Source organism: Pithys albifrons, chromosome 12 (assembly GCF_047495875.1).
Source record: "Pithys albifrons albifrons isolate INPA30051 chromosome 12, PitAlb_v1, whole genome shotgun sequence".
Classification (NCBI taxonomy): Eukaryota; Metazoa; Chordata; class Aves; order Passeriformes; family Thamnophilidae; genus Pithys; species Pithys albifrons.
Genome location: NC_092469.1, coordinates 5,300,887 through 5,323,388, shown reverse-complemented (window position 1 = coordinate 5,323,388; position 22,502 = coordinate 5,300,887). Strand labels below are relative to the sequence as shown.

Below are 22,502 nucleotides of genomic sequence, written 5' to 3'. Positions count from 1 at the left end.
TGCACACTGCAGATATTGAGGACTTCAATAAATTGCATGTAAAAATACAGGAACTTTTATTATTCAGGTGGGCAGAAAATACGAGGTTTTGTAGCTGTATTTATTGCCATTCCACTCTGAAAGACAGATTAGCACAGCCTGTACCCGTTTCATTCTGTGGTCACAATTTTACTACACATTCGTGTGGTGACTCAAGTGGCTCAGGTTTTCTACTTTGTTTCTTGATGCAAACTAGTCTGTGTGTATCCAGAAAGCTCAGGTTATGCACGTCCTTGAGCAACATTCCCAGGAGAGGATGGGACCAGACAGGTCTGGCAAGTCTGTGCTCAAGGCAATCACTTCTTTTGAAATGCAGTCATTCTCCAAAATATTTTCTTGAAAGAGACATCTGAAGCGTGTATTAAGAGAGGAGATGCAAATAAGGAATAAAAGAAATCTTTAGATTCCCTATTGTCTTGCATAGCACAAGTTCAGCCTTGCAGCTCTGTGAAATGTTTTGTATTTATATTTTCTTGGACGGTATGTTCCTATGCATCTGCTTTTCTATCAGGCTTTTCAATAGTTCACCTGAGCATGTATCATTTAATGATTATGTTGAAGTCCTCAGCATTATTCAAAAATGGTTGAGACAAGAAAAAGACATATAAAGTGCTTTTCTTACTTACCCTAGAACACATACATATATATTTATATATACTTATATATATTAAATGTCTGTAATTATGGGAATGGGTCCAACCAGAAAAGACAAAGGACAGTGAATCTGTAATTTAACTGAGTTGTAGAAGAAAAATACAAATTATGGTGACCAAATATTTTGAGAAGAGAACATTGTGAGATGAATGTGGAATTAAATATCTGTGTGTAGCATTTCCCGCAACTTATGGAAGGGTAAATTTTAGGATTCATCAGAATCTTTTCTGGGTTGCTCAGGAATTCATTTCAGACATGGAAGGAAGGGGAAAACCGGTAAAATGGTGTCCTTCAGAACTGGTGTATCAGTGCCCCTCTGAAGTTGATATTATTGATGTTTTGGTGATTGTGGGTATTTATAAACTACTAACAGCTGAAATAAAAAATATTTGTGGATTCAGAAGGCAGTTCCTGAAATGGCTGAATTCAGATTACATGAAATAATGATCAGTAGTCAAAGTGGGGGTAGAAGTATGATAGTTAGATGCTAATCTAGGATGAGAAATGGCTACCAGGTTTTAAAAATATAGTTTCTGTAGCATATTTATCTCATGTTAAGTAGAAACATGCTGAATTTTTTTTAATGTACTTGAATATATTAAACTCATTTATCTGTAATTTGGTTTTAGGTAATCCAAAGTCAGCACTTCCAATTTAAAGACTTTGTCAGTGTTTTAGTGTTAACTGAAAAATATTTAACTTGGGGAGAACCAATCAGTGTATTTATCATTAATTTATCTAGCTTTGCAAACAAGGGCTGCCAGTGGGCAACACTGTCTGCCGGAAATCCTTGGGAGAGGAGGCTGGCAGAGCCCAAGGGACATCGCCATCACAGGCCTCTGTCACTACACAACTCATATGAGGCTCTCTTGTGACATCCATTTGGTGTAATATTCACCCTCCATCACTCACTCAAATGCTGGAAAAGATTCTGAAAGAGCAAAAGAAATGAAACTATTACATGGGCATGAAAATGCTGCATGGCCCAGGATTGATGAACTAGCTTAAAAACACGACTTTGGTAATTTGGCTATCAATTCTGTCAGTAAGCAGATAAAGAATTGTCTGATTTGAGACGTCAAGTACAATTTGAGAAAGCACTGGAAAGTTTTCCAGGATGAGACAGGATCAGTATCCACACTAAAGTTGACCTCAATCTTGGTGAAACTTTGAATCAAGAAATGGTGAAACCTGTGGGAACAAAAGAGAGTTTATTTTGCCATCAATAAGTAACAGATGGAAAGGATGCTTTGTAAAGAGGCACACAGCCACGGGAAGAGAAGGTGAACAGAGCTTCAAGGCAGGAATATGTCTAATTAAATCCAGTAAATCACTTCCTCTTTATCAATAGGGGAAAATAGGAGAAAGGAGACCAGGTGGAATGGCTTTACTGATGATGTAGCTGCCACTGGGAGAAAGCCAAGTTGCAGTTATAAAGGATTACATTTATTATTAGCTACTAGATGATAAATTTGTACTGATTTCCCCTAAAGAGAAAGTGGGCTAAAGAGAACTAAGATGTGCTTATAAGATACAGATGTTGACTCAATACAATGGATAAAAGGGTTCTCCTGTAGTGAGGAGAGATTAGCTGGACAGTGTCCCTGAAGGTTGTACATTTAGCATGTGAACAGTGAAAAAATGGAGACACTATAACAACAGAAGATAAATTTGAAACAGCTGAAGTAGAAATGAGATCATATAGGACCTTTCAAGGATACTTTTTTTTTCTCTCTTTTCAATGACCTTAGTGGACTTCCTTGAAAAACAGTAGTTTTTCATAAGCTTTTAGTTAGGACTGTGTTTAAAATTACTTTAGAAATATTGAAGAGATAAAACTCCTTTTGTTTTAAGGATTGCTTTAAGTATTCAATGTGTAATTCTTCCTCTACTGCTCTCCAAACAGGTGTTCTCTCACTTTCCTTTGAAGCACTGGTGTTAGCCACTGTCAAGGATCCCATCCAATAACTGCCCATTCAAGAAAATGGTCCTGTTTTAAAACATGTTTTAGACAGTTTCCCACTAGCACCATATGCTGCATGCATAGATTTATCCTACTGAAATCACAGTAAATTTATAAAGTCAATGGAATTAATCCTGATTGAACAGAGAAATCAGGATCTCGCTTAGGACGTTGGATGTTACAATATTTATTGAACAGGATGTACATCCACAGTGGATGAGAACTGCAGGTCTCAAGCAGAGCACAGCCAGCCACTTGTCCTCCACACAAACTTCTCCATCTGCCCTCCTGCAGAGAGATTAACTTTGCTGCATCCCCCTAAAGAATTCATCAAAGACTTCCAAAGCATGGGAGTGACCCAGGAGGTGTAGATGCAATGTGAGGACACAGATCAAAGCTCTCATGGATGCTGGAATGCAAAGTTTCTTTCTTGGGCACATGCAGAATGTGTGCAGATGAGAACTTTCCTTTACCTGGCTTTTTTCTCTATGCTCAGTTTCACTCTGTAAGTGATTTGTAACTGTTAATCCTCCACAGAGATAAAGAGTCTTTTTTCAGCTTGTTGCAAGCCAGTCATTAGTATGTTTTCCTACACATTGGACAAAATACTGTGGAAGAAAGAGGAGTTTAGCTTGTGTAAATGAATCTCTCTTAATTGACTGCACTGCAAGTAACTTCACCTACACATCTTAGAATAAAAATCTCTGAGAAGCACCAAGTCAATACTAAGAAAACAATGTTGGTAGTTTCTTTAAAAATTTGACTGGAAAACAGCATATTTTACTGGAAACTTAGGATGGCCATGGGAAAAAGGTAAAATCTCAAACAAAGGAGCAGATGCACAGCTAGTTTAGAGTATTTATTGGTTTAGCTCTCACAACAAAATTAGCAGCGAAAGGAAAAGGTTCTTTACTCAGGAGAGTTCAATTTATCCATTGTTTTAACATTTTGTGCCCTGAGCGAAAGCCACAGTCCTTTTTCTCCGGGATAGATCCGGCAGATTCCAGCCGTAGAGCCTGTGCTTTTCCAACTCAAGAAGCTGTAAATTTTATAACTCTGCGCCCTGCGGTCAGAGCTGCTGAGTGTTGTGTCTGAAGTCAGGTGGTTGGTGTGTTAAAGGTAGACATTAAACAGTTCTATTGAGGAACTGGAAATGTTTAAGGAGGTTATTTGCCAGCTGTAAATTTGGGAGCAAATGCCAGTTGGCTGAAACGATGCTGGAATGTGTCCAGTTAAGTAGACTAGCACTGGAGGTCTTTCCAAATTTGTAGGTCTGATAACTTGGCTGAATATGCAGACTTCAGTTATTGGGCTGTTAAGAAAGGGCTTTATAATGAATATTTGAAAATACGATAGAAAACTTTTTATATGCTCATTACTTTGGCAAAATTGCAACTTTGCAATAGTATTGCATTCCTGCTGGAAACACGGTTGAACATTATACATCCTATACTGTTTTTCAGCTGAGTGCCAGGGACTTTAAAACATATGGTTTGTGCCCTGCAATGTTTCTTTTCAATACTATTCTATAGTTTTATTTTTGCCCTTCTTCTACATAGCTGGGATGATACAGGAGGAAAGACACCTGACTGTGATGCAGCTCTTGCTTGGTAAACATTCCCTCTGCTAGGTGGAAAGGGGCTCCAGCTTTGGCTGCCAGCCAGGAAATGGAGAGGAAGTTCCCTTCACCTGCCTATTATAATTGTGGCTCTTTTCCAGTGTGCAAGGAGAGGGTGTAGCTCAAGGTCTTAAAATTCATATGGCCCAACTTGCCTGGTGTGCAGGATTTACCCCCTGGGCACTCACCCAGCTGGAGGCTGCGAGTTCCTTACACCATTGTGAGGTTGTTTTCTGAAGTGATAGATGCTGATGTGTCTTGTTCCGACTCGTCCAAGATCATTTCCTCTTCATTCCCTACACTCTGTTGAAGCACCAGGAGAATATTGTTTTAACAGGAGTAAAAGTGTTTGCCATTTTTACCTTCTCATCTTCCCTCTTTCCTGTTCTGAATTCTGTGTTCAGGATGCTTTTATTCTGTTCCTTGCCTCTACTGTCACAAAATAATGAGCGCTTTCAGAAGACAAATGTTCAGTCTAATACTTCAAGATATTTTTATTAGAAAGGTTTTAAACTTTACTGGTTTTTTGGCCACTGACACAGTACAGTTTTATGACAGTTGTCAGAATGAAATGAGACAAGGACTAACCCTTACACAAGGTTTTGCGGTATGGTGGACCAAACCTCCTCCTCTTTTGACACTACTTAGTAAAAGGCCAGACAGAATTTCAGTCTCTGCACTTGAAAGAGTACAGAGCACCTACTGAAATGGGAGAAAGTGTTTCTGGCTGCTTAAGATGCTGAGATTGTGCTAATACCTTGGACTCATAGGACCTTTGGATGAGTAAAAGCAAATAGAAACATTTCAAGTCTGGTCTGTAAGAAGAACCAGGGAATGAATTGGTTTAATTGAAGAGTAGTTTTCCAGGGCTCAATTCTTACTGAACACCTCCCCTTTTTTTTTCTGAAGCACATGTTCTGAAACTTTACACTTTAGATATTTGTCTCAATTTGTCCTTGAGAGAAGAACAGTAGAGTGAACAGGTTCTTACAACCTATTATACCTGGAAACTCTATGGGCTTGGGGTTCAAGTAACTGTGGAACAGCTGTTTTAATAAAGTTGGATTTTTTGCTATCAGCAGTCTGATAGCTTTCTATAAATAAAAAACTATATAGAAGAGATGTTTTCCTTCCTCTTAAGGGGCTGTAAAATGTTATAAAACATTTACATCAGATAGTGATGAATAGCCAAGGGGAAAAGAAGGGTCCTGAAAAAAGTTACACTTGGGAATGGTTTGAATAGAGTACAGAATTAGAGCACAGAACTACAACTTGAGGAGTGAGCCCAAAGTAAAGTATAGCAGCTTTGTGATGTGCTCATGAGTGAGCACGGTGTGCTGGGAGCACTGAACAGGGTAGAACGTTTCTGGGAAGCCATTAAGAGATCTAGAGCTTTGGGAGGCAGCCCTGCAGGGCACTAAGTTGCACAGCAGTCTCAGTTCTAATTTTTCCTAATTTCAGACCGTTCCATTTCAATCCTGTTCTTGTAAAATAGTTGTGAGATATACTTACATCTGTGACTCACCCTAAAGCAGATCTCATCATGCCATTTCTACCAAGAATTTTCAGTCAAAATAAAGAAGTCATTAACTACTCTTAGATCTATGTCTTCCATAATCTCAGAGTATTTTAAGGTGCTCATGAATTAAACTTGGATGAGGGAGATGAAAATATTCACATGAAATAGTTCCATTTACCTGTGCTTGAAGGAGCTTCTAATCTGAATCCTCCCATGAGAAGGCACATATTCTCCAATTCTTTTGGAGGTATGTTGCCTTTTGCAGCCTTAATTTCTGTATTCTCAGTCTGGATCATTATTGAAGTTCCCTGACTGAAATAAAATCTTTGGCTACTAAGCCTGGAAAATAGAGCATCCATTTTTCTTTCTTCTAGAAAAGTAGAGTGTGCAGTCCAGATCCTTCATGTGTTCAACATTATTGGGCCGGAGGTCATGTAAATTTGCTCTGAATTTTCAGTGTCATGGGTAATTTCCATTTTCCAATAGATACATTTTCAGAATGCTTTAAAACCCATGGCTACATTTCAAAATGTTATTATATTCCTTGGTCTTAAACAACATAAATACAAGTTTGTTGCTATTTTATGAAATCAGTCTATACAGAGATCAGTTCTACTTATATGGGTTGCTTAAGTGCTCAGGTCAGACATTATGTGAACTTATCTGATAATTTATTAATGTTTTGAATGGCAGCCATTAGCATAGATTTGAATTGTACTTGAAATGTTAATGCTTATCAAAAAGTGTATTTAGGAACTGAGGGTAACTGCACCTGCTCTTAATACTACTGTGACAAGATCCATATTGGTGAAGAATTAAAACCTATCAGAGCTCAGTAACTGTGAACCCTTGCACTGTTTCTATTAAGTATGAATATAAATGCACATTGGTGCCAAAACTTGCTAAAATAAATGTTGTTAAGTAGAAATTTCTCCCCAAATTTAAGTATGTGTCAGATGTTCAAGCATCTTGCATTGATTATAATTCAGTCTTGAAATGAATACAGTGAATTTTAGAAAGTTGCCTGCATGAAAACTGCATTATAATTCACCACTAAAATAGTACACCCCCGAGGGTTGGGCTCCCTTAGTTAAATGACAAAGATTGTTATTACAGTCACTAATCACACTTTCTGTAAGTTTTCTACCATGTTATGCTAAAATCATGAGGTGAAAGACTTTCACAAGCATAGAGTGGAGACATATACTATGTGTGTATCATGCTTAGTTCATCTTCCTTCAGACTGACAGAATCCTTTTTCTTATGCCCTCCTTTTTTTCTTTTTTTTTAAACAAACCCCAAATACCCCTCTTTAGATCCTGTTACAAGGCAAAAATCCTGGGATTACTTGGGAATATACATTTTCTAAAACCAACACAGAAAACAAGACATCTGTCAGAAAACACAGCTACTCCTGGGTGACGGTGCAGTCTGAGTGCTCAGCTACCTGTGGTGGGGGTAGGTAACTTCCCAATTGCTAAACCTCTTCTTTTTCTTTTTTTTTAAAAGCATCTCAAACTTTTCAGCTGCCTTTCATTTTGCCAATGTGTATTGATACATACAGAGGGTTACACTGACCACCTGGTCCTTATTTTTTCACTTGACAATTAAGAAACACAGATGAAGTACCTTTGTACTTCCTTTATAGTTAAAAAAAAATTTAAAAGATCCATGCCAGTTTCAATTCATATCACTATGACTCCAGTCTTTTTTGTTTAGGTAACTACATATCCATATGATACCTTGCTGTTGAAGTAATGTGGGATTTAAATATGTGCTTTGAGGTTGCAATTTGAGAACACTGAAAGATACTGAATTGAGGTAAATTAGGTAAAATGAGGAAAATTTATCCTGTCTGTAGAGAGCAAATGAAGACTAAAATATTATCAAGACTTTCACTGAAAGTTGCACCCAATCTTCTCACTGTTTAATTACCAATATTTTAATTCTACCAGGTCAAAGTCTGAAATTCCATACAATCTGAGGATTTCTTATTGCCATATTCCTCTTGCTTTGCATAGACCATCTATTTGTTTTTCTAAATCCTGGATGAGCTGTCAGTGAAAGTAATTCTGGGATGTAATGAAAGCAGAAAACTATCATGTGGGAAGCTTTTAGTACCAAAGGAAAGGACTGGATAATGAAGGAAATGCCATGTTGTGCTCCTGTATTGGCAAAATAGTCCATCCAGGTGAAATTCAAGAATATCTTGATAGTGTGTTGTCAGATTTTTCAACATCTCAGTAAACAGTTTATGGAAGAAAGACCCACTAGGAGCACTGCAGCCATAAAATATGACAGCTGTATTTTCTTCCTTCCCTTTGAAAGGTTGCAGCATGGATATAAAAATGATGGAAACAACTGTGTTTCCAAATTTGACTTGGTGTGCCAAATGAACCATGTGTGAGGTGAAAGATAGATCTTGGTTAAAAGATAAATCTAGAAAATCACTTCATCTCTTAAGGCATTTTCAGTCTTCTCTGTAACCTGTCCTGATGCTGACACTAGATTGAGATAAGGTACAGGGACCTGCAGAATTCTGGAGTCTGTAAAGATACACTAAAAAAAATGTGCAGAATGTTTATTTGCCGTTTGCAAGTGCATGAGGAGGGCTCTGAGCAAGCACTGCTAGTGTGTGCAGGGAATTAGGATTTGAAGAATTACTAATTTTTGCTAGGGAAAGATTCTGCAAGTTTTCTCCTTATAGTTAAAATGTTATGACTGCAGTAGTACCTGTGCTGCAGAGAAGGAAATCAATGTTAAAAACATGCTGCTGGATAAAACACTGTATTATTTAGTTCAAGTCAGTGGAATTGTACCAAGGATGAGCTTGGATTTCTTTAATTAATATTGTTCCCTACTACTTAATATTTTGAATAAATGTTTAATATAGTCTAATTGTTTTTTAATACTTCCACAGGACACATTACAGCAAAAGCAATTTGTTTAGAAGATCATCGTGTGCGAGTCAACACCTCCCTTTGTGGCCCAAGGATGAAGCCTTTGAGTGAAACAAAGCTGTGCAACACAAACCCCTGCCCAGCATAGTAAGTGCTGTGTGTTTTGTACCTGCTCCCTGTGCCCGAGTGTGCCACGGAGGAGCTGCTCTCCAGCAGGCACATGGAATTGTTTCCCTGCAAGATGAACCCCTTTGTGTGCTGTAACGTGAATTGTTTAAAGATGTGAGTGTGTGGCTGCTGCCCAAGGACAACAGCGCGGTGTGTGTGATGTCTGAGCGGGGCTCGCTGGGCGCCCCCGGCGCTGTCACCGTGCTGGGCTGAGCCGTGTGACACCGAGCAAAGCTGCTTCTCACACGCCTCTTCTGCCACCTCCACTCATCTTGAAGCACTGAGCCCATTTCCTGAGTAAAGTGCTACTCCCTGTGTGCAGGCTTGGCCCCACGGCTCACATTCCACATATTAGATTAGGTTAAAAGACTCTTGTGAAGTGTAATTAGTGATTTTTGAACAAAATGCCCCACGGAGTATCGTGATACCAAAATGAGGACTATCTAAACCAAACAAATTGTCAGCAGTGCTCCCGGTGCCCACAGAAATAAATATGGAGGCATTGCCTATGTGAACAACCCTATTTTCTAAAAGATGTAAGAAAGGTGAGATGCAAAGGAAGACATTGACATGTAGATAAGCACTTAGAATCCAGCTGGTCTAAATCAATTTAAAAACCAAGGGAGTTGCACTGATTTATAGTAGCTGTAAAGGGGTCCTTTTGGAAAAAAAAAAAACCAACCAAAAGTGTGTGCTCATATAATTAAGCACAGTATTATGTGGCTTAGAATATAAATAGGTGGATTGGGATATAAATGGCCATCTTTCTTCTGCTTTTTTTTTCCACTTTTGGATTCCTGACTTTGCAACCTTTGCATTATTTTAATTTTGCACTAAAGATCAGAAAAGCTGTGCTATGTCAGACAAGACATTTGGGCTCCAGAAGAGGAGATTGTCTTAAGTACTATGTTGAAAAAATTGAGAGTGTTTCAGTCAGTGGAAAATAAATACACTTGAAGATGCATATTGAAGCAGAAGAAATGGAGGAAGGGGCTAGACCTGGTGTCATTTGCTGGTTTTACTTTGTGGTGATAAAAGCAACCGGGCAGTAAAAGTAGTTGGCTAAGCCCATACTTCATAAAATAACATATTTAATGAAGTTTAATAGGAAGCATTCCTCATCTCCCCCAGAGGAGGAGGATGGGGCAAAGCAAAAACATGCATATGTTCTGTGGTGCCTTTGTTTTTACTTAAAAATCCATACTTTGCAATATGTTGGACATAGTAAAAAATAGTCCAGTAATAGTTTGGAATTTCCTGCAAAATTTAATGATTACAGCAGAGTACACAAAATCCAAATGGCAAATTATACACTCTGACCACAAAACGATAGAGATAAGGTTTAAATAATGGTAACATGTGACATGAGAGCCCTGTGTTCCTGCTTCAGCAGTTTCTTTACATTGCGTTTAGCCACATGATTTTCTCAATACCAATTTTAAGTAATCTTTGTAGCCAAACAGAATCTTTTCATATGCAACTTATCTTCTGCCAGAACTATTTTTATCCAATGAGCTCAGTATCATGCATGTAGAAATGTATTGTCTATGATGTCCCCAGAAGTCTTTTTAAGTTCTTTCTGCTTACCTTTGTTTTGATGTGGCATCATTATGCTATAAAAACTCCACCCAAATCAGATTAATTTATATTGACCACACACATAATTTCCATTTCTATTAACCTGAAATCCTGATGTACTTTGAACATCCACTGATATACCTATCACTGCAAATGCTGAATATCCATTTTGACACACAGTGCAATGTTTTCATGCTGAAATTGCAGCTATTGTATAATTTACTACCTTAAAACACAATTTTTGACTTGAGCCCTAAAAAGAGTACAAAAAGAAAGATGTAAAAGCTCCAAGCACCTCTAGGGAAAAACAGCTCAACTCACTAATTAATTATTCTTAAAATCCTTAGGATATATTAATTCATGGAGGATCTACATGTAGGACCATGCCTTAAATGAACACATTGCCATTCAGCTGAGTGAAACTGTGCCAGAATATCTCTGCTGAGGAATCTGCCCAGAAAGTCACAGCATGTAATATTTCCCATAAACCTGAGAGTGCCAACAGAAAAAAATGTAGGATTAATAAATGGCATGGAGGAATGTTTAATAGCCAGCAAATAAAGCAAACCCAAATACAGCAGGCAGAACAGGCAAGGGAAGGAGGTGACTAACAGATGAGATACAAGTGTGTCAGGTTTGGGACATAAAAGAGGCTCCAAACTTACCAAAGTCAGTGAGGAATAATTGCTGCATAAGAACAAAGGCTTATTAGTCTGAATAGGACCCAACTACTGTCCCAAGAACACAGAAAGGCACCAGTGCTACACACTGTTGTTGTTGGATTTCAGAGCTGCCAATTAATTATTTAGTTATTTGAGCTAATGAAAGATACTCTTGGATCACAGCCCAGATAATCTTGGAAAATGGCAGTTTACTAGAGGACATTAAAGTAGGTTTATTGCCCTCTCCTCTGTGAAGAAGGGAACTTTCTGGGCAGAAACTCTTAAAAGGAACACTTTTGGTTGGTCTACCAGTCACCATTGTCAGAAACATCAAGGCAAACTAATTAAAAGTTGTAAAATGGATTAAAACTGTTTTCCCAGAAGTTTGTAATGCAATGGTCCAAATATTTATAAATCAGACAAGAAGGAAACTTCTGATGTGTTCTGGAATTACATAACTACTGACTTTTCACATTAATATTTCTTTGTCCTTAAATTAGTGCCTTTTCAATTTCCCACTACTTTTGGCAGTAACTGAAGTTACTAGACATTGAGTGCAGGGATTTCTTCTATTCCCAGAGGGATTTTTCAAAAATAGGCTTTTTATGCATTTTTTACAAATTAAAATTAACTTTGTTTTCAGACAGATGTGCACAGACAGGCAAGTGGGATGCTGCACATCTTTCACACAGGAAAAAAAGAAGCTTTCCTATCATTAAAACTGTACTTAAGCAGCTGTTCCAGTTGTCATAGTGCTCTGAGAAACTGTGGAAGCAGCATAGGCCAAAGAAACTTTTCTGTGAATTACATTATCAAAAATTTGTAAAACTTTTCTAAAATACTCTGTTTAATTTCAGTGGTGGGTCTTTGAATAAGAGTTCTCAATGAGTAATCATTTAGTCATTCATAATTTCCTTTGTTTCTTCCCTTCTGTTTTTCTATCTGGCTGTTATTTATGGTCTTACATTGGAAGCCTTCGAGGACAGACACTTGGTTGAATGTTTCCAAAGTGTTCCACAATGGCTGGGGACCCACTCAGGGCTTCAGGAATAGAAATACTGAGCAGTTCTTGGCATTTCAGAACTGAACTTACCCCAAACAATTGGCAGGAACTCCTCAGACTTTGTGTCACTTCAGGGACGTGACGTGTCCTCGAGCACAGATTTGCCCAACAGCTTGTGCTGGTTAAATTTCCTCTGTTTTATTTAGATTCTGCAATGTCTGTCTGCCAAATTTATTAGTCTGAGGACATTTAAATCATTGAATCATAGAATGGATTGGGTTGGAAGAGACATTAAATCTCATTTTGTTCGATCCCCTGCCATGGGCAGGGACACCTTCCACTATCCCAGGTTGCTTCAAGCCCCATCCAACCTGGCCTTGGACACTGCCAGGGATGGGGCAGCCACAGCTTCTCTGCCCAACCTGTGCCAGGGCCTCCCCACCTGCACAAGGAGGAATTTCTTCCTAATATTCAATCTAAACTTGTCTTCCTTCAGCTCAAAGCCATTTTCCCTCGTCCTTATGAAAGTCCCTCTCACTCTTTCATGTGGGCTGCCTTTGTGCACTCAGAGGCCACAATTAGGTCACCCCAGAGCCTTCTCTTTTCTAGGCTGAATAACCCCATTTCTCTCAGCTTTTCAGAACCTTTTCAAATCCTCAAGACACTGCTGCTTTTAGCAAGCAATTCTTTTTTGGTGAATAAAGGCCAGTAAGGTTTGACAGAACTACCACTGGACATTCACATTTGTCATCTTGTGTGAATATATCTAAGCACAAACCTGGTAGGTACATGCTAAGCTAAACTGGCCCATTCTTTCCCTTCCATGGCAGCTTTTCCTTAGATCAGCTTAGGTGAATCTTTCTCGCCCATCCTGTCTTCTGAGAGAGATATAAAAAGGAAAAGTCATACAACAAAGGGCAGAACTTTCTAATAATCTTACCTCTCTACAGCACTCTCTCCATCCTTTTGGCTTCTTCCTTTGGCCTCAGTCTGTTGTTCTGTGTCTTTTAAGCAACTACAATGACAAGAGTGATAATCCTACCATTTCTTTAGAAAATGCTTTTCTTTCCCTATGTGAGAGAGATGTTTTTAATAAACAGCATAGACAGGGTTAGAAAGGAATGGTGATTTGTTAACCAGACCCTTATATCTTCTGAATACTCCACTAGCCTCAATGGCAGCATCTCTCTCAATCCCTGTGGAATTTCAGATTCCAAGTCAGATTCATAGGCAAGCTAGTTCTAGTAGGTGAGAACTGTAAATAAGCAATACTTGTTTTTCTAGTTGTGTGACTTATATTTTATCCTTAGGAAAATGTTCCATGCTTTGAAGACAGATTATGTAACTACAGCTCTCTGATTGCTTGAACAGATATTGGTACATCAGGAGATCGGCTGAGCAGGATCCCTGAATAATTCACATTTGATAGGCGGCTCAGATGTATTGATTTTATAAAGCTAATTGCACTCCTGTGTTTCTAACATACCTTTCCTCTTTTAAGCTGGTCAGCAGGTGAATGGAGCACATGCAGCAAGTCTTGTGGAGGAGGGCAGCAAAGCCGTCTCCTTCAGTGCGTCCAGAAAAGAGCTTTCCAAAGAGAGGAGGTTGTGGCCCATTCCCTGTGTCCTGTCAGCACCCCAGCACAGGTGCAGGTGTGCAATGGTCAGGACTGCCCACCTGAATGGAGCCCTGGCCCCTGGTCCCAGGTAATTTGGAGAAAAACTTACATTTTAGTCTGCTGGCGTAATGAAAATATTGCAAAAAACTCTCCTCAAAAAGAAGACTAGTCCAAACTTTGTGGAGATCAGTGTTTTGCAAGTGGTTTCATTCATGAAGAGAATATGTAAACCATGTATGTATAAACATGTAAACTAAATATGCCTTGTAACCAGCCTTCAGCAGTGCTCAGACAGGAGGGCTTGCCAGAAACAGACAGGTGGTGTTCTTTAGGATACACACAAATAGATGGATGATTCTTTCTGGTTTCATAACTTAAGGCTCTGTGAATTCTTCAAGCCCTTAACCCCCTCTGAGATTGTTTCTCAAGCAATATTAAGTTCTCTCAGAGAAGAGAGGCAGTCAAGGAGCAAATTAAAAAATTGGGCTTAGGGTTGCACACATGTATATGGATTGCAAGTTGATAAATTTGTGATTTACATGTTCACTAATCCCTTCTCTGTGCTTCTGCCTTTGTTAGAGCAGCTGCTCTGCTGCAAGCGGTGCCACTGCAGGTATTGCCATGAGGGGCATGAGGCCCATGGGCAGATTCCTATGTGTACACACCCTGCTTTACACACCTGCAGGGTGCCTGACATTGAACCACCTGAGCTAAAAAACACACACAAAACTCAGCTCTGCTCTTTCACTGCTGTTAGTGCTGTTGTGGATGGTTAATATAAGGATAAATGAAGAAATCTGGGATTTAAGAGAGAGCTGGCAGTGCACTTACATCAAAAGGAGGCAGAATAATTTTATTTTTCCATCTTCATTTAGTGAGAGTCAAGATGGATTTGAATTTACTGTAAAATGTATTACTTAAGTGTTCCGTTACTCTTTAGGTGTTCAAGAACACCTTGACCTCAGCATTCCCAGCTGAGAAGCATGAACTGCCTCTCCAGGGGAGTGCCCTGGAATGTACTATGACAGACGAGTAACTACTCAGTAGTGCATCGTAACAAGAGTTTTAACACTTAAAAAGGAACTTCTTCCTGTGTATCTGAAGGAAACCTGAGTGTGGCAGGAGATTATAGAAACCGGATCTTCAAACATTCACACTTTCAAACTTTCCTTCCTCTAAAATAAATAATGCAGTTAAAGAAAAATCCATTTCCCTCTTCTGTAAGAGGTGTAAAATTCCAGCTGAGATTTTAGGTTTACAAGGCCTGCTGAAGTGCAGTGAACAGGCCTATTGAACAAGTTAGTAAAGATTTTAAGATTCAGCTGAAAACTGTTATATCACAGGGTCAAAGGAGTTAAGAGGAAAAAAAAGGCAAAATCATAGAATCACAAAATGGTCTGGGCTGGAAGAGACCTTAAAGCTCATCCTGTTCCACCCTCTGCCATAGGCAGGGACACCTTCCACTATCCCAGGTTGCTCCAAGCCCTGTCCAACCTGGCCTTGGCACTTCCAGGGATGAAGCAGCCACAGCTTCTCTGCCCAACCTGTGCCAGGGCCTCCCCACCTGCACAGGGAGAATTTTTTCCCAATATCTAATCTAAACCCAGCCCCTCCACACAAATCAGTGTCATTTTAAATGAAGAGACTTGACTTTGTTTGGGGAAGGATTAAACCCACAGTTTTTCAGCATGCACATATTCCTGTTACATCCTCAACACAACTGCGCAGATATTTTTAAAACACTTGTAATTTGATAAAAGTAGTGATTGTACCTTGAACTATGCCCCATAATTATTAATAGAAAGAAGAATAATTAGAAGAGGATGCAAGAGGGTAGGAAGGCGGCAGCATTATTTCAGAGCTGTTTATTTCTTCATTTCATGAGAAATGGCTCATTCAGGCATTTTGTTGTGTGCTAATGCAGTGAAAACTACAGAATATGTATTCCACTGAACCACAATTCAGCAATGCTTATTTATTCACTGGTGACTTGTCCTAAGCTGCAGTTGGCAATTAAAATATCTTTGGTCAAACTTCACAACCATTGTCTGTATCAGATTCTGTCTTGTGGTGAGATTCACTTGGTGAAGGAGTTACAGAGATTCCCTGGGTAATTTTCTCTGCCTCTCTCTAATCCCTCTAGGCCAGGGTGAGGACAAAATAACAAATAGCTGAGAGCATCTTGCTGTGGGAGATTCTGCCAAGGGAGGTTAGGACCAGCTTTCAACTATGCTGAGCAGGGAAAAAAAGCGTTGTGCTCACAAAAGCATTTTGCTCACAAGTCCAACTTACATCTACGGAAAAGAGATGTTACTTATCTGTTCTTCATGGGGGCTGTGAGAGTTCACAGCTTACATTATGAAAGCACTTAGTGCAATGTTTTAGAAGTGACATACAGATGTTACTGTTACTTATTTACCAGTAGAATTTTAAGTTTGCTTATATATAAGCATGTTAGTCATGACTTCTGCTGTAAAATACAGATAATGCCAATTTTCATTTCCTCCAGTTCAAACAAGTGTTTCTTTCCATCACAGTGCTCCAAGACTTGTGGGAGAGGTATTAAGAAACGAGATGTCTACTGCAAAAGTACTGGTTCTCCCAAGGTGAAGATCTTGCCTGAAAGTATGTGCAGCAGAGACCACAGACCTGAGTCCCAGCAGACCTGTGTGCTAGGACGCTGTCCCAAAAATGACCGGCTCCAGTGGGTCATTTCTGCCTGGAGTGAGGTAAAGTGGCTCACTGCCTGCCTTTGCTGCTCTTGGAAGTGCTGACTCAGGGACATACACAAACCATGGGGAGCAAAGAAAGCTGAGCTGTCAGGTGTTCTAGGCAAGCCACTATAAAACACAGATGTAGTGAGATGTACCCTGCTGTCTTTGTTATTCAGGACTTCCACTGGCTTGGATTCATATTTCAGTTTTCACTTTGCGGAGCATGGTCTTTTGTGGGTTTAGTTCTGTCATGCTTTTATAATGCACACTTTGGGTTCTCTTGCACATTGCCCTTTGTCTGAACATGTTTCTGTAGAGGTAAGAGGTGTGCTTTGCCTCTGCAGTGCTCAGCCTCCTGCGGCCCAGGCGTGCAGAGGCGAGAACTGAAATGTGGCGAGAAAAGCATCCATGGGAAACTGATCACCTTCCCTCAGAGGAGATGCAGAAACATCAAGAAACCAAACACCAACCTGGAAGAAGCTTGTAACAAGGGAGCCTGTCCATCACAGACATTGTATAACATGATGTCTGGCTGGTATTCCTCCCCCTGGCAGCAGGTAGGAATGGGAAACTTTCTCCCCTCTCTCTCCTGTCCTGGCTCTTTCAGCTGCACTCTTTCATGTCTTGGCTCTAAGGATTTTGCAAAAGGGCCAAGTTTCTCTGTGCAGTAGCTCAAGTCAGATCCCCTGGTGCTCTTCCCTGCACAGACCTAGAGAACAAAACACCTGCACCACGAGTGCTTCCTCCTGGGCAGTGCCTGTCCTGGAGTGCAGGTGAGGTGTCAGTGCTGAGTTTGGAGAGCACCACACTCCATCATATCCCACAGAAGGAACATTGTCTGGAGTGGCACAAACACCTGGTGGGTGTAAAATGCTGACAGCCATGCCACTGTGACCATGGCAATGTGAGCCCAGGCTGCTCAGATTGAAGCCAGCTCCAGCTTTACATTCTGCTGTATTCAAAAGTCCAATGGTACAGCAGAGCCATCCCCAGTACTAACAGTTCCCAGGTATCTCCTGCACGTAGCCATTCCCTAAAGAAGACCACAACACTCAGCCACTAAACATGATGCAGCTGGTTCACATCCATCATGTCCTTCGGTACAGCTTTTTTTTTTTTGTCCTGAAACTGAAGAATGTAACCTAAAAATGTTCTTCATGCTTGGGAGGCACTACATTCCACACTCATTTTCCAACACTTTCTTCTCAGTCTTCTTCAAAGTGCACTGTGGTTGAACTATTGCATATCTCTGTGCACAATGTATTTGAGCATCTGCACAGATTGCCTGGAATTCCCTAAATACTGTGATTAATTGTGGGATCAGTCTGTATTTGTTTCTACATTCTTGCAAACAAGCTTCTGTATTTCTGGAACTTATCTACTTTATGAGTCATATATCAATGAGACACACACTCATTTAATAATATATACATGAAACAATGTATGCCTGACAATTGCAATCAGATGAAAAATATCACATTTATCTTAAAGACAACTTTTCATGAAACACATACAAATAAAAGGCTTATTAATGTTAAAATACTTCATAGCTCTTCCTGCAAGTGCATAGTGGTTTTCCCCAGATACTGCCATAATTATTGTTCCAATGGGAGTTTTATCTCTATTCAGGCAGCAGGATTGGGCCCAAAGGCTCAGAGATCAAAAGAAATCAGTGCAGACGGTCAGGAACAGTTTTTCTAAAATGTTCAGTTTCTGTCTTAATGCCTAAGTAAGAAACCACATTTTTAGCTAAGTCCTTAGATAACCACAAGACACACATATCTTTGAAAAACTAGTCCTGATGGGAGTTACTGAACAGCAACATATCTGATCCTGACCTTTGAAAGTCTCATCCGAAGCCCTTGAAAGTTCCTCTTTGGCTTTCATGGGCTCCCAGAGTCTGTGCAGTGAAAGACAGCTTTTCCTTTTCTCAGTGCACAGTGACCTGTGGAGGGGGAGTGCAGACCCGGAGCGTGCAGTGCCTGCGCCAAGGGAGACCAGCTTCTGGGTGCGTGCCCCACCAGAAACCAGCTGTCCTGAGAGCTTGCAACACCAACTTCTGCCCAGTCCCTGTGAAAAGAGGTAAAACTCAGCTCTACATGCTGCAATAGGGTTTGTTCCTTAGAATTCCATATCCAGCAAAACCCACCTTTTTGTTACACCCTCTAATTTGACATGTTCCTTCATAAATGATTTTTTCCACAGGCTTATAGATTGATGGTACCTCTGTGATACTACAGCATCCCTCTTCTCAAAGTGAGCCCCCTTAAAGCAAACTTGAGACTACAACTGACACAGGAGATTTTAAAAACAGTATGTGAAAAAGTTACACTCTTTGGTTCTGAGCTGCACCTTGGTGCTGTAACAGAACCATTCTATGCTGGTACTGCTTTGTGGTCAGTAATAGCAACTTTGGAACTAAGCCATAAGAATTTGTCATTTACTTTTCCTCTTTTGAAGTCAGACCAAGCCTCAGATTGCACCCAGATCCTGAGACACCAAAAATGCTTTGCCTAGAATGTCCCTCTTTTCTTATGCTTTTGATCAGTGTGTGACATGCAATCAGGGAACATGAAATTAAGCTCTCTCCCCACTTGCATGTCCACTGTCCCTCTCTACCTCTTCAGTGTGAGGAGCAGGGAGGGGCGAGAGGTTTTGTGCCACTTGGAATAATGGAAGGTGAATTCTTTCAGCACCACCATAGAGAGAGTGTGGTGCATTACCCCATCCCATATATTTGCTTACAGAATGGTCACGATTTGTGACTCCTTCCTAACTATGTGAAAAAAGCTCCTGAGGGTCCAGGTTTGTCCCATATAACACTGGTTATCTAGGTATGTTAAGCACTTTAAACATTAGCTTTCAAAATACTGCACATTAATTCACTTGCTACCATTTTAAAACTGGGAGCTGAAAGTAACCTCCATAAAACCTAAGCTGGATTGCAAGAGGAAGGTGGTAATGGAGTTGGGAGCAGAGGTCAGGCTCTGGCCCTGCCTCATGTAAGCTGACATTAGCCAACCACCCCCACGTCTGCCCCAATTCCTGGCATTCCCTATGCACAGAAACCCCGTGAAACCCAGTGAGATCCTATCAGACCATTCTACTGCATCAGCTCAAGACATGCAGAGTATCAAACTGATCTATCAGGGGACCTTAATCTAAACAAGGATAGAGAGATGAAATGGTCCTAAAAGGGATAAGTAAATAGCTCTGCTGTTTTTATCAGTAAATGTTCCTAACACTTCAAATTAACCTTCCTAAAAGGTTCTGCCATACTTTGGAGTTTCTGTGTAACTCCCTTTTCTGTTACATAGCAAGGACTTTTCTTTCACCCCTGTTTTCCCCTGCTATATTTCATGTCTGAAGTACTGTCTGTTATTAATTTTGGCCTTGGCTTGTTTCTCTCTCTCCTCACATCTGCAGGAGCCCTTTCCCCTTTATTATACCTGGGTCGTCAGGCTCTAGAGATCAATTATCTCCTCACTGCTCTCTAACTTTCTGTCTAAACTAGCAGTAAGGGAGGAAACCAGCTGTGCTGGAATCACATTGAAGCAAATCAGTCTCTGTTATCAGCCATGCAGCTCCAGATCAGTGATCATAGGCAAGAAATTAATGTTTCAGGGAGAGTTTGCACACTTTCCTAGACAAACCAGGTCATTTCCACCCCTCTGCTAAATGCAGTTACGGTCACCGTAACTCGTAGTAAATGGAGCTGCTTAAAATGAATGAAAATCTGACCAATGTACAAATACTTGGGTAAATAGAAATAAGGAATGGACAGCCTGATCCCCATCCACTGAGTTTTGTGGGACTCTGTGTGTTTCTTCCAATAGTCCTTGGATTATGTTCCAGGTGTAAAGTTTTTGGCCATAATTCTGTAATATTAACATTGCCTTCTGATCTTCAAAGTGGGCATAAAGATTTGTTAACGTTGCCTCCTCCATGCTCAGACTTTCTTTTATAAGGAGTAATTTGTAATTTTTTTTTAATTTACCCTTTCATGGCTGGAGAGTTTCTCTTGTCTTACTCAGAATAGCTTTCCTTCCTCTGCGTGGTGTGTGCTTTTCATCTTTTGTCTGATTTGGGTACTCCCAAATTCTGCCTGGTGGCAGCAGGTGAAGGGACAGGAAGGCTGGTGCTGAACTCCAGCTTCGTCCCTCCTGATGCTGCATGAAGAATGGAAAGGCAGCGCTGTGCAGTGGGAAGGCTGCAGTTCAGGATTGAGCTCTCCCCTCCCTGGACAGCTTCCTGGGCTGTTCAAGAACAGTATTTTATTTCCATACCATTAGATTTACAGACAGTTTTATGTTTTTAAAAGCGGAGGAAAAAAATGGCTTATTTTTTTAAAAAAATTATTAAATTATGATCTTATTAATTCAAATAAATTTGAGGGTGATAAAGGCACACAAAATCACCTTTGGCATCCTATAAAAGGAAAAAAAAAAAGCAGTGGTGATTAATCCAAAGAAGTTCCTATAGAGAGATGGAGATGACTCCTGGCCTGGGGAACATGAAGTTGTCTGTGCCATGTGAGGGAGCATGTGCTGTGACTCAGCTTAGCTGATCTGAGCATGCAGATAGTGATGGATAGATTTTCTTCAGTTCCTTGTAAATTCCTTTATTGACCATGTAAACAGTAGTTCTAAGGGTTGAATGAAATCTTTTCCCATGCTCACAGGAGATTTCAGTTGAGCTATAAATTTTGCTAATCCTCATTCAGTCTTACTGCTCTCTCAGACATGGTGAATTTGTTTATAAATCATCCATATGAGTCATCACTCTGCTCATTTAAAGAAACATAAAGCATCCTTTACAAAACTGGAGAGGGGAGCAGCTATGAAACAGTTTTAAAGCAGCAGAGCTCTGTGTATAAATGATCTGTACAGAAGTTGAAGAGAAATAAGATATTAATTGAAAAATATTGTTCACTTGTGTTTGTAACTCCATGTGATGATGGTGGCAACAGCCAGTTGGCATTAATTGTGGATCGGGCTCATAGGTACAAGTATCTGGCTTTAGAATAACATTTGTAATCAGAGATGTAAACACAGATAACGTTTTCTGTCCTCTAATGTGGAACTTTCTCCTGTTTTCCTGCAGTGCTCTAAATTTTTTAACTCATTCAGCCTCTGACCCTCCTATATTAGCTCTATCTCTATAAATTAATAAATTTGATCTCTTAACAAATTTAACAGTTCTTAACAAAATAAAAAAATGAACTATTATTTTTTAAATGAAAGCTCATTCATGTTTCCTGTTCTTTGAATTGAGTCACCTATCATGTTTTTAATATTTACAATTGCATACAAGTGTGTGGAAATACTGCCCGACTTGCAGACTTGCTAAAACACAGTCTTACCATATTGCTTGGATTTCTTTCCTTCAGATGATCCTTCTTGTGTGGATTTCTTCACTTGGTGTCATCTGGTGCCCCAGCATGGTGTCTGTAACCACAAATTTTATGGCAAGCAATGCTGTAAATCATGCACAAAGAAGAACTGATAGTCCTGTGGTATCCAAACCCTTTAGTGACACGATTCTGTCTTCAGTTGATGTTGGAATTATCTCTACTTTGAGGCAAGACATGGTGCCACATAAACCACTGATGGAAGAGACATTTTTTTCTAAGGGAATGTCTGAGGTACAGTAATTGTTGGATATGTGTTGAAAAAGGAATGTTTCTTTTTTTTGTTCATTTGCTGACCTCACTAAAGCACAGGGTACTATGGATCACTTGAACACTGAGACTCAAGGGGAAGTTCTTCTTTCTTTAAAAGTGTCATTTTGCACTGTCACATGTTACGAGGAAGAAATTAAGGCAAGGAAGCCTTTTCTGGCTAATTTACCAGAATGCAAAGGAAAAGAGGTGGGGAGCTCGAGGAGGAAGGCTACAGCATGGCAGCAGGACAGATCACACTGTCAAAAGCGTGTCCTGTCATAATTTTTTATGATCCTGTTGTCCAGGGTGAGGAAGCTGTTGCTGCCACAGAGAGACATTCCAACGGCTGTTGGCTGGAGAACATTGTCACACGTGTGACCACCAGAAGTAAATAGTGCACTACA

General features: G+C 40.0%; 1 protein-coding gene across 1 annotated transcript in view; it reads left to right on the top strand.

The window, feature by feature from the left end:
- Positions 1–22,027, top strand: part of ADAMTS18 (ADAM metallopeptidase with thrombospondin type 1 motif 18) — a 77,940-nt gene extending 55,913 nt beyond the window's left edge. The window contains exons 17-23 of the mRNA XM_071567749.1: positions 7,110–7,251; positions 8,714–8,840; positions 13,606–13,810; positions 16,260–16,451; positions 16,781–16,993; positions 18,371–18,518; positions 21,826–22,027. Of these exons, the coding sequence (XP_071423850.1) occupies positions 7,110–7,251; positions 8,714–8,840; positions 13,606–13,810; positions 16,260–16,451; positions 16,781–16,993; positions 18,371–18,518; positions 21,826–21,941 (1,143 nt within the window). The 3' untranslated portion in view covers positions 21,942–22,027. The remainder of the gene's footprint in view (positions 1–7,109; positions 7,252–8,713; positions 8,841–13,605; positions 13,811–16,259; positions 16,452–16,780; positions 16,994–18,370; positions 18,519–21,825) is intronic.
- The last annotated feature ends 475 nt before the right edge of the window (positions 22,028–22,502 follow it).